Below are 12,970 nucleotides of genomic sequence, written 5' to 3'. Positions count from 1 at the left end.
CATCAGAGGCATCATGTCTGTTCAAGAGGAGGTATTGTCCCACAGTTTTTTCTACTGCTGTACTTAACCTGTAGTTGTAATTGGAAGAGACAACCTGGTGTGAGAATTTCTGAAGGGTTGTCATAGAATCACAGACTAGTTTGGGACCTTAAGGATCATCTAGTTCCAATCCCCCTGCCATGGTCAGGGACACCTGCCTCTAGGTTGTTCAAAGCCTCATCCAGTCTGGCCCTGAACACTTCCAGGGATGGGACATCACAGTTCCTCTGGGCAACCTGGTCCAGTGCCTCACCACCAGTTGTATTGTGGAATAAGGATACAGTTGTGAGGATGAGGATGTAAAACTAAGAGGCTGAATTGTACTGTCTTCTTGCCATGTATGTTTCCTGCATAGCCATCAAATCTGCCACCAGTCCATTTCGTAAGTAAACTGTTGTTGTTCCTTTGCATTCGTAATGGAAATGTATAATGCGGAACAATCTGTGTCGGTGTTGAAACAGAAGATGTGAAAATGCAAGGGGAGGCAGCCAATGAATACTTCTGTCAAATGGAAATTTCCAAACTTCTAGAGCCAATGGTTTGATTATAGGAAAGCAACAGACATCAAAGTGATTGACAGTCTGCATATTGTGGTAAATGTAAACTGTCGATCAGATGAGGTACTAAAATGTCATCTGGTAAATTGAATAATGATATGACCTAGTACCTAAGTGACCTTGTTCTTTTGATACATATTTTGGCCAATTCACCTTTTAAAATGCCTGATTATGCGCATTAAAACACATTCTAAGCAGTACATATTTTTGTTTCAATGTAGTTCAGCCATTTCCTAAAAGAAAATACCTTTAATAGTTCATTTGTTTTTACTCATCATATCGGATTGTCTTTCATTTATTTCAAAAGGCCAGGTTTTTTCATCTACAGAGAAAGTGTATTGCAGTTACTCTTCATCTATTCCACTTTTCCTAATAAAGAGTACCAATGTTGCTGAAGTTGTGACAAATTGTTGCTACTGCTTCAGAAGTCTGTCTAAATCGTAGTGTTCATTTGTTTTGTGGGAAATTTAGCATTGAGATGGGGAGAAGTAGCTAAACCACTACCTAGTGGAAATAATACTTAATCTGGTGTTCAGGTTGACTTACCTTTTTTGCTATTTGTAGGTAGACTGATTCTAAATAAATGGATTTTGTCACAATAATTTTTGTCGTGAAAAATCGTTATATGGAAGCATCTGTTGAACTGCTTTTTCTTTCTTAGTAATCTTTTTCTAACTAAGTTGGCATTTTGGAGATCATTTGGGGGAATATGTTTGAAAGATGTGAAAGATTCTACACAGGTAGGAGTCTTAGAGGTCAGATGATAACATTTGATAACACTACCATAATGTTAATAACTTCTTTGTGTGCATTCTGAACTAAGAGAAAGATATTCGAGTATCTGGGGCTCCTGCCAGTTGTGATAATGCATATAAAAACACCTCAAGACAGCAAACCAGAACTATACTTGAAGGAGTGTTCATTTTTTTGCATTTTTTCATGTGAATCCGACTAATCACGTTACCTAATGTTGGATGTTTTCCTTTGACCACTGCCTCTAACTGCTCCCACTCTTCCATTTGTGCCTGGTAGCAGAGGGAGGGTGCCAATCTCCAGTTCCCTGCTGTGATTTGGCTGCGCCTGTTTCCATGGCATGTTTCTCAGACCTTTTCTTGTTGCATAAAACTATAGATTTCCATTGCTTTTGGATCATATGCTTTGAAGCAAGGAGTTAACACCGTAGACTAACAGCATTAAACAGCATGGAAGAGGGATTCAGTGCAGGAAGGGGCGATTTTGCTGATTGCTGACAGGTATTCCTAGCACCAACAATTAGGAACAGTCACTTGACTCTGGCAATCAGTGGAATTTGCTGTAGGAGCGTAAGAGCCGTGGCGATGGTCAGACAGTGGGTCCAGCTGGCCTGGCGTCCTCTCCACGGTAAGGACTTGTGCCGATGTTTAAAAAGAAGGAGTGACAGGAATTAACATGTCCAGTGTGATACTTAGAAACCATTCGGTGTTTTTTTGTAGTTAATGTTATTATGGTGTTTTTTCTGAAAAGCAGCATTTGCTGAAGTGTTGAGGCCTGCCTAATTTTTAGAAATACTTCAAGGTAACAAAATGAGGAATAGTAGGGAATGATGAAGAGAGGAAACGTGGCCTCTTTGCAGTTAGGTCAGTTCTCAAAGTTTCCCACAAGCCTAATCGATGTCCACACCTCTAGATTAAATCATTTTATCTCCTTCAGGTTCTCCAGTTTGAAATACAAACAAATGAACATTAAGTGCAAACACGAACATTAAGTGTGAACTTTACAAGAAAACCAGATAGTTTTTTAAAGGATGCATGCGGAGAAAATCCTGAGATAATTTCTGATCCGTTTGTGATTTCAAACAAATCCCAAACCAATTTAATTTGTTGCTGATGCTTCCATCTTTGGGAGCCTTCTAAAACGACTTGCTGCTATTCTTCCAAGGACACAATATTATTATTTTCCTGAAACACTCGGCTCCTGGAGCTGAGCCCGAATGGTCTGAAAGAAACAGGAGAGCTGCGCGAGGCTGAGCTGCGCCCTTGGACCCTGGAGATGACAGCTGGCACGTTCAGCGTTCCGGTTCAGTGCCGCACTTCATACCCCGTGTGTGTCTGCGCTCGAACTTCACGTCATAAGCAATGAATATTTTTAATGGAGTTTGTACTCCTTTGTCTGAGATGAATGCAGGCCCACACACGGTGTAAGCTGCAATTAATTATCCTCTGGGGTCTGGTGCACACATTTGCATACGCTCTATCAGTGGACCACCAAGATTATTCAATTAAGTCCCTACAATAGCTTTATGAAAACTGGTGATTAAAGCGTTAGTGACGACTATTCATTTATAAAACAATTATTTTTATAAATTTCAGTGTCTACCCTTACTTCTTGCAAAATAGGATCTATTGTGAGGGAAATCCTGAAGGTGGATTGTGTCTGAATTCATACCACAATTAAAACTGATTCATAAGTGGACACAGCAACATTTCAGCTGCTCTCTTCTGTCAAATCGTTAAAAAGAAATATTTCTAAGCATTTCCCAAATGATAATGTATTTACTTTGCAGAAGCCTGCCAAACCAGTTTTCTCTCTCAGCAGACTGAGGAAGTGTCTAGTTATGATCAAGTATATTCTGATACAAGTGCTTGATAATCATGGCTTTCTTTTAAAAGTTCTACTGAGTTAGTAGAAGTGTGTTGTTATTTAATAGAAATGGCTGTTTACTAGAGATATAATTGTGGAAGTATGCCAACTCCTAAGGCATTGGGAAAGTGATCAAGAAATCATGGAAGTCATGTAGCTATCTGAAGACAGTATTATGTTGTTACACTTCTGTCTAACCTTGGCTAACATAAAGGGATTTGCTTCGTACATGGCTAATGCTGTGATTCACATAATCTTAAAAAAAAAAAATAATTTAAAAAAAATCCAAAACCTGCAAACTCCAAACCAGACTAATCATAAATAATAGCAGATGGAATAAGGGAAAGACATCTCAGGAAATCTGACCAAAGGTAGAATAGTCTTAAGAGAATTAAAGTATTTAACTATTTCTGTTCATGCACATCAGATTTTGGTCCTGATGTGCTTAGCTAGGCTTGTGAAGCAGCATAGTGGGATTTCACCAAATGTCTCTTTGCAAGTCGGCTGTTGAATTTGAGGTAATAATTAAACGAGTCCAGAGGAGGGCCATAGAGATGATCCAAAGACTGGAGCACCTCTCCTATGAAGACAGGCTGAGAGAGCTGGGGCTGTTCAGCCTGGAGAAGGCTCTAGGGAGACCTTCTAGCAGCCTTCCATTACCTAAAGGGGGCCTACAGGAAAGCTGGAGAGGAGCCTTTTGCAAGGACATGTAATGACAGGACAGGGGGCAATGGCTTTAAACTGAAAGAGGGGAGATTTAGATTAGATATAGAATCATAGAATCGTAGAATCATAGAATGGTTAGGGTTGGAAGGGACCATCTAGCTCCAATCCCCCTGCCATGGGCAGAGAAATCCTCCACTACACCAGGTTGCCCAAAGCCTCATCCAACCTGGCCTTGAACACTGCCAGGGATGGGACATCCACAACTTCTCTGGGCAACCTGTTCCAGTGCCTCACCACCCTCAATGTAAAAAATTTCTTCCTTATATCTAATTGAAATCTCCCCTCTTTCAGTTTAAATCCATTGCCCCTTGTCCTGTCACTACACGCCCTTGTAAAAAGCCCCTCTCCAGCTTTCCTATAGGCCCCCTTTAGGTACTGGAAAGCTGCAATAAGATCACCCTGGAGCCTTCCCTTCTCCAGGCTGAACAGCCCCAACTCTCTCGGCCTGTAATATAAGGAAGAAACTCTTCACTGTGAGGCACTGGAACAGGTTGTCCAGAGAAATCGTGGCTGCCCCATCCCTGGAAGTGTTCAAGGCCAGGTTGGATGAGGCATTTGAGCAACCTCGTCTAGTGACAGGTGTCCCTGTCCATGGCAGGGGAGTTGGAACTAGATGATCTTTAAGATCCCTTTCAACTAAACTATGATTCTAATTCAGTTGGAAATACTTTAGACAGCAAAATTGGTTTTTTTTTGCGTAGGCCGTACATTAATGTACTCATATGTAGGTATTAAGCTGCTTGATTTGTCTGCATTCACTTTTCTTATGGTATCTTTAACAATTCTTTTTCAAAAGATAATTATCAAAAAACCTGTAAAAATTGGTAAAAGAAACTATATTACAGTAGATTTCTCTTGCAAAATGTCTCTAGGTTTCATACAGCGAAATGGAAGTAGAAGTCAAAATTGCCTTTTGAGTTTGTGCTTCTAACGCTTGCTCAAGAGAGCATTTCAGTTACGCTTCTAACGCTAATAAATCACGAAGGCCAAGGCTTGTAGAGCTGAGCTTAGTGACATGTGTTGGAGATAATCTTCTGTCCAGTGAGCTTTGAAAACATTTAAAGTTGTTGCGCAGCTCTCAAAGCATTTGCTAAAGTGATGCTTAGAGTTGTGGAGGGTGACTACGACGACTGCCTCCTCTGATTGACTTGGTGAGATGAATTGCTCCAGGTAGTGTGGTACGATGGTGATCGTGCAGTTACACAGCCTAAGTGTGTTTCTCCCATGTAAGTCAGGTTTGTTTCTGGTTCTGAAAACCTTTAATATCATATATGTAAGGAAATATCAATTAATAGTTTCCAATTAACTCGTCTTAATGAAATTCAGCAGTTTATTGTTCTGCTAATCTGAGTGGTCTGGCTTCAGCAGCAAAGAGAGCTTATTCTTCATATCAGAACAGTTATTGACTGTGGCTTCTTGTTGCCCTCTCCACACGTTAGCTTTCACTTCTTCCATCCTCTCTACCTCTCCAGGAGAGGCTGCAGCGTCCCTCCTGCATCGGGAAAATGAGCTTTGGGCAGCATTGGCTGAGCAGATGTCTGCCGTCAGTCTTCAACAGGAAGAGCCAGTAGCAGCCAGACTGGGGCATCCAGTGCTGCTTCTGGTCAACAAGCCACCTGCTGAACCGTCCTACTCCAAATCCCATTTTTCTTTAGAAAACAGATTGTGGGATTTCACTGCAGAAGTTCTGTGTTACTCTAGTTCTTGGAAGCTTTCCAGGCAGTTAACCATTAAGGGATGCTTGGATTTCAACTATCAAATCTGAGGCTTACAGATAGTTCTGCCTTCTAACACCCACCTGACTATTTTCTCAAACTATCTCAGACAGCAAACAATGTATTAGTCATTTTTACTACAGACTAATACTTAGAGAATTGAGAGTTTTCTTCATCTGCAGTGCTGTTATCAAGGAACTGTATTAGACACTGTGCCCAGGGCTTAAAACGTGTGCAGTGAAATGTTACGTAAATTGATGACACATCTCACAAATTGCCACGCTTCTCTTTAAAGGTGTGTGGCTTTTGTTGCTTTTACCAAGTCTCAGTATCTTATAAACTCCCAAATATGTTATCTATAGAGTGAAAAACACCTTTCCACAAAGTTTTGGGAAAGCTGAAAACAGTAACACTTTCTTTTTTTGAAAATATAGCGCTTGATTAGAAACAACAGCTACTTATTAAAAGCTTCTCAATCTGTAGTACAGTATATGCTATTTTAGAAAGTATTTCATCCTACCAGTTTGAAAGAGTTTTTCATGTTTCCACTTAATTACATAATTTTGCAGTTTTACGTTGGAAGTGTGTCATGAAAACATGTGAGTCGTATCTGTTTTTACATAAGTATTTTCACTGGAATATAAATCTTGTTTTAGAATGGTCCCATTGAAATAAAGGTTTGCCATTTCAGGGCAGTTATGCTTAATCTTTTGGAAAATAAATATCAATAATAAATGAAAAGCTTGAGTACAGTCAGTTCTATAGAGATGTCCAGGTGCTTTTTCCTTACAGCAGCTGCAAGGATACCAGAACTCCCGTAACTGTAAAGCATTGCTTTGGACTAAGGAGGGCTTAAAAGGAAGGTCTACAGAACTGACACTTTGCCTGAAAAAATAAACTCATAGCAGACAAAAAAAAAAAATGGTGGTGGCAGCAGCAACTATAATTTAGGTGTTGCTTTGTCTGCCAAGAAAATCAGTAGAATTTTGTATGCGCCTTCCCAAGCGTGTGCCCACACAAAGGATTGTAAACACGTTGCTTTTCGCAGCATCTGTGATGTTGCACAGGTCTGTCAGCACTTTATCTGCTTGGAAACTTGTCTCTTTACACCCTCTTTTGTTCAGACTCCCTGATGTTAGGTTACCAGTGGAGCCATGGATCATAGTTTCCAAAGTTGTTGTTTAAAAAGCTTAATTGAAAAAAGGCTCATAATTGTAGGGTATGATTGCACTGGCAAAAAAGTGCTTGCATTTGCTAGTTACTGTACAATCTGGCGTTACAGATTTAGTAAAATAGAAGAGTTGGTACAGCCACAGACCACATCCTTGCTAACAGTTGTCTAGGGGACTGAATTTACTTAAATTTTTTTCCAAATTCAGACAACTTTTTGTTGCTGCATTTATCTCGATTAGAAATGAGACATTCTTACGCTAGAAAGCTAGCACACAAAGTAAAAATTGCTGACGTGATTTGATTTTATTTTTTTTCCCCCTTAGTTCAGGAATGAAATGCTTCGCAGAAGCAGAATAAAGCTGGCCTAAACTTGTCTTATGTTTGTCTCCATTTTAATCTCACCTTTAAATGTCAGTGCAAAGATTCAGCATTGATGTAGAGAGGATGACTTCATTACTATTGTAATTTTTGCCTTCTCATCTTATCTGTAATCTTTTAAAGCATTTTGTCATGAAACATGTATGGAAAGTGCATAAGAGTAGTTTTTATACAAAATACATCTATGTACTCTGAGTAAACTTGTGGTATACAGGGATCACATGTTTGCATAATAGAGATTAGACTGTCAGGCTGTGAATCTGAGATAAGACATAGAATAAACATCAGGAGGCAGATATTGAGTGTAACGTTCTGAAATGTGTTCTTCAGCGTTCACTGGTGAAAAGGAACTGTCTTTCCAAATTAAAGACACGGAGGCCAGTTGAAAGTTGTGTCCTGGTTTATGATTTTGGATGTATTCTTTCAGTGAAGTAGAACTCAGCCTTTGCTTTGATGGTCACGTTGAGAATGAGCAAATGAGAAGGCCTTAGCATTTAGGAACACATAAATAAAGTCTACAAAGAAAGGGCCTAAGAGAAGCTTTGAAGTGGCATCTAGTTTTAATTTTAGTGGGAGAAAACCAGATGTATCTTTGGGAGTTTGGCCCAGCTTTGTTTTTTTGAGAGGGCAGGGAACTCAACCAAATCCTACAATGGAGAGACCCCAAACCAACTGTCCCCACCCTAGTACTTTGATCTTTCTTGCCACTTCTGAGTGAACAGCTCTGTTCCACAGGAAGGATGGTGGAACATCATCCTATTTTGTTTTTAACAACATCCCCTTTGTTTTTAATTGTGTGCATCCTCCTGTACAACTGGATTATATATCTCTCTTTTTCCATTTCAGCCGCTGTTGTTTGAGTTTATTCCCCATCCAAAAAATCCTGTTACTGTTAAAGGTTATAGCAATTTCAAAATGGCCAAACTGGACAGAATTTTGTATTTGCTGAATTTATGGTGATGTATGTTAGAACAAAATACTGGCACACAACATTTTTGGGTCCACAATCCTGTAACACACCAGGTAGAATAAAAATAAACAAACAGTCCTGCTTATGTAGGACTTTTGTTGGCAAGTGCTGCTCCTGGAATTATGCATTCTGTTGCTACTTACAAATAGAACAATATATTCGAATGATATATTTGAGGGCTTTTTTTTAGTAGTCCTTGAATCACATTAGGCCATCAAAAAGATGGCTATTGACTGTACATTGAGTGAGTAGATTAGAACTACATAACAAGGCTTTTTGAGCATGTCTAGGATTGGTGAAAAGAAGTAAAATAATCCTGTCTTCTAAAAGAGATTAAGGGTCTTAAGGAATGGAAAGGAGAAAGAGGGTAGGGGTGATAAGGCAAATAACATAAGGCAAATTCAAGGTTGCTGTCAACTTCTACCCTGAACCAGAGAAATCCTTTAGTTCTGAGGGCCTGTCCATGTGCCAAAGCTAAGGTCCCTGCTAAATGATGCCAAAGCTTGCCATGTTCAGAGGAAGGGATTGGGAAGGAGAAGTTTAATGATTCTGGAGAAAAGAAGTCAAGTTAAGATGGTGCTGTTAATTTGGTATCTGTTGTCTTGCACTGAGATAGCTAAAAATGGAACTTGTCCCTGCTTGCGCTATTTCAGTGTGGTTAGGGTTTCGTGTTGTGTTTTGTTTTTTATTTATTCATTGTTGGTTTGGTTTGGTTTGGTTTTGATCTTTTTATAGCAGATCATTGTCCCAGGCCACTACTGGTGTTAAGAACAGAATATTATCTTGATGCATGCAAGACTTATCTTTTATTTTGCATTGAAATGCTTATCTCTCATGTCATCTTAATCAGCTGTTTCAATTTCCAGAGCCCAGTGCATCCCAGTAGCAAATATTAATGAGGGATAGTTCATGCCACATCCTGAATTTGGAGGGTGTGCTCCTGGATGCTAATAAAATGCGCAGGGAATTTTTCCCTGTCTGGCTCTAGTGTTTAGCATGCCACTTAATATGACCTAACTATAGATGCTAAACTAGTAAGGGTCAGTTACGCCCTTCAGTATAAGTGTGTGTGTATAGTTACTCCACATTCTCAAAACACATCGATAGGAAAAATTGATTGGAGAGCGAGAAGGAAAAGGAGTGTTGTTTCTTTATACTTGTTGGAGGCTTGCATATGCAAAAAGCTAACACAAGGACTTCTAGCTGCCTGTGTCAAACTCTTTACCACATAATAAAAGTACAGACACATAAGTATGCAGGCTTGAAACTCTGAATTACATACCAGAGTTTGTATTATATTGAAATCAGAGTTCTCAGTTAAAAAAAGCCAACCAAACAAACCATTTTTGCTTTATTTCCCCTGAGATTTATTGATAAGATACGTATTATTATAGTGTAATGTATGAAATACTAAGCTTATATGTGGACCCAGAAATTCATGGATAACTGAAGAACTGTCTAAATTGAATGTTGAAGATTGTGGATATCAAATGGTAGCTTGGTTTTAATGAAACTCTCTGTAGTCTGCAAGATCCAGTTTAAAACAAATGCCTTAACCTACTGTTATGTGGGAGGGTTATGACAATAATTATCAAGCTACTCTACACCTTGTGCAAGTATTTTGAGGAGTCTTGTCAAAATATCAGCTAAATTAATGCCAAAAATGCAATAATTCAGATGAGTAATGGCAAAGTTTTCAAATGGAAGTCTTTAAAATCTGTTCATCAGATTAGACATATTTACAGTCGTCACAGTCCTTAGTTGTACAAGCTGAATTTTCAGTGTTCACTATGAGATTTCACTTGTGTCTAAGCTGAAGAGAAAGAAAAGATTATTTCCCTCTGCCTTGCCTTTTTAGAAGGAAGTGACTATAAAGGTCTCTCAAACACTAGAAAGAAAGTATTGTGTATCCCACAGGATACTGTTTCATGCTTACAATCTTTTTTTGCCTTTTTTACATGATGTCAGCTACACCTCTATACATCTCAGAATCAGTGTGAGTAGAGAGGAAAACTGTGTTTTGTCCAAAACCATTTTGATATTTTTGGAGTACTAACTTGATATATGACACAAGCCTGAAACAAAATATTCTTGAACAGGTTTGTGTCAGTGCTTCTTCTCCTCTCTCCTTTTCCTACCCCTTCCTACTTTCCCCCCTGGCTTTGTACGACCTCCCCTTTATGATCTTTGAGCGCTGCCCCTTCCTGTGTCGGTGTGAGCCAGGGGCACTCATACAGAACATGGGATGTGCCTCCTCTGTAGCGGTCCTGCGTAGAGATGGTCCTTGAGCAGAAGTCCCAGTCCGTTTATTTCTACATTTCCAGATGTCAGCTGATAGCCAGCTGTCAAGGTTCAATGTGAACAAGATGGCAATGTTTTGGCAAAGCTTGTGGAGTGCCCACTGATCTCCATATTTTTTATTTTTTTTTTTAAGTTTGATGTGAGAGTTTCTGAAATGCCGGAGGCAACACAAAAAAATGGTTTTGGAAGTGGAGAAAAGGAGGACTCAGAAAAAACCCTGGATGCTTCCTCAGGAATGTTTTGCCTTTATTTCTCTTCCATCTGGGCCGTTTTAACTTGAAAGCTGTTGTAGGACCGTGGCAAGTAGGAATGGCACAGACGTACTCAGGTCGTCTCTTTTTGGTCCCCTCGTTGTTAACGGATGTGTTTCTGCAGCAGAAGCTTCTGTAGAAGCTAAACTTAGAATTCTGCTGAATTTGGTGTGAAGATGAAGTACGAGCGTTGGCTAGCTCATTAGTTAAACTCCATTACACATCTTTCCATTCAGGTACTAGAAGGTTTTTAAAATCCCAGTAAAGAAAGTGCAAAGATTTGGACTGTCTTTCTAATTTAGCACTGTAGGTTTGTGCAGATTTATCCAGCTATCCATTGACCATGAAAGTAGTGTGAATATTTTATCAGGCTTTTGTTTGGACATAACTTTTAATTAGTAATGCTTCATGATTGCAAAATGTTATGATCCAAAGGAATTTTCAAGAGACATGGGGAATGTTAACATAGTCTTGTTAAGTCTTGGTTGTTTTAGGAAGCAAAAAGGGTCGAGAGCGTAACGTTTGCGAGATGAGCTGTGCTTCATAGTTTTGAGAACTGAGAAGGTTAAATGAACTAGCAATAAAAGAAGTAGGTGTTAAGGATAAAGTACCATTCAAAGCTTTTTTTCTGTGCCTCTTCTGCTGTCTTGCAACTAGAGCACCTTTTTTTCATCCAGGTTTATTGTCTGTCCAAGAATATTTTTCAGGGCTGAACTGGTGATAAGAAGGGCATAGTGTTATACAGGATACCTTACATGAAAAAGATTATCATCACATGTTCCTTGCAAAAATAAATCATATCTAATGGAATTACTTTTCTTGTGATTTACAGTGCTGACTTCAGATACTGGTTGTTTTGCATTATATACTTTTTTGGGTTATAAATATTACATGAAGTGTTAAAACTAGAAGAGGTGAGTTTGTTTTGAAGCTTCTGGGTTATACCAAGTAACGCATCTGCCTTATATTGCCCTTTCTTTGCCTAGTTTCTCCTTGTATGCTTTTTAATCACTGCAACAGGTTTAAATTTCATCAGTGCACCTTTCCTGCTCTCTTCCTACATTTGAGGACCAGAGAATTGTTGTCCGGCCACCTTCTTGTGGTTGCATAGCCTTGCTGCACCGGCCGGCAGCAGCACACTGGCAGGTGTGCTCCGGCATCACCGGAGGCTGGGGGGAGAAAAGCCCCTGTCTGCAGCAGGGACAAGATGTAAATGTCAGCTGTGTGACATACCTGGTAGGCAGGAAAGGCAGCTCCTCCCGTCCTTTTCTCTTCCTTCCCCTCTAGGGCCGGAGGACTCAAGTCAAAACCTTGAGTGGCAGCAGCTGACGGTTGCTGAATTTTGGCAATTTCTTCCACGTTGTGGGAGCTGCTGTGATCCAGCAACACCTGCAGCTCAGGGGAGCGAGACAGTGCCAAGTGGGTGCTTTGTGCTGATGAGGGTGAAGCCCGCGGCCAGCAGCTCCCTGCCACTTGAAGGTGCTCCCAGGGGCACTGCAGGGGAGCAGGACTTTGAATTACAAAGTCACATTGTAAAAGTGGAGCTCTGATTGCGATGCATCACTGGGTATTTGTCTATATTATCAGAAAAATTTAAGCTAGTAACTTCGTGTTCTAAGCTAGAAGACAACTACTCTTACGGTAGTGATATTTTATCCCTACGGAGCACTTGTTTGTCTGATGTTTCACTTGTCACTGTCCAGCTGAAATCCTGTTAATGAATGTATGACCACTTAGCTGAAGTGAGTTACTGGTCATCATATCTGAGCTCGTGACACTCTTACTGCTCTAGTTTTTGAGTTCAAAACCATTACCAACCCAGTGCCAATGTTTTCCGTCTCTTTCCAGAGTATTAATGAAGATTCTTTAACACTTGTTGTCATCATTTTTATTAGATTTTTATGTATTTGTTTCTGTGGTTACACATGCATTGTTATATGCTGTAATGAAATATTCATAATTGGTTTTTTTGAGCTGATATACTCAATGTACTGGATTTATATGCTTGAGTTGGAAAATCAAAAAATTATTACCTAATAATTTTCCTTATCTCTCTTCCACAGTCATAATGAACGAAAAGTAACTTGCAAACATCCTGTAACAGGACAGCCATCACAGGACAACTGTATTTTTGTTGTGAATGAACAGTAAGTGACATCTGTTTCAGTCTAGAAAATATGTGCTTTAAAACTTGTTAATATTGAAGTAAGTTTCAGTGTTTGCTAACTGTAATATTTATTT

At 39.5% G+C, this 12,970-nt stretch overlaps 1 protein-coding gene across 1 annotated transcript in view; it reads left to right on the top strand.

Annotated features, from left to right (window-relative positions):
• PLEKHA5 (pleckstrin homology domain containing A5) overlaps window positions 1-12,970 on the top strand; it is a 183,152-nt gene that overhangs the window by 93,032 nt on the left and 77,150 nt on the right. Inside the window, exon 4 of the mRNA XM_086610591.1 lies at window positions 12,793-12,876. Within this exon, the coding sequence (XP_086466717.1) occupies window positions 12,793-12,876 (84 nt within the window). The remainder of the gene's footprint in view (window positions 1-12,792; window positions 12,877-12,970) is intronic.

The sequence above is a fragment of the Tauraco erythrolophus genome, chromosome 4 (assembly GCF_009769465.1).
Source record: "Tauraco erythrolophus isolate bTauEry1 chromosome 4, bTauEry1.pri, whole genome shotgun sequence".
NCBI lineage: Eukaryota > Metazoa > Chordata > Aves > Musophagiformes > Musophagidae > Tauraco > Tauraco erythrolophus.
This window is presented reverse-complemented; position numbering and strand designations above follow the sequence as displayed.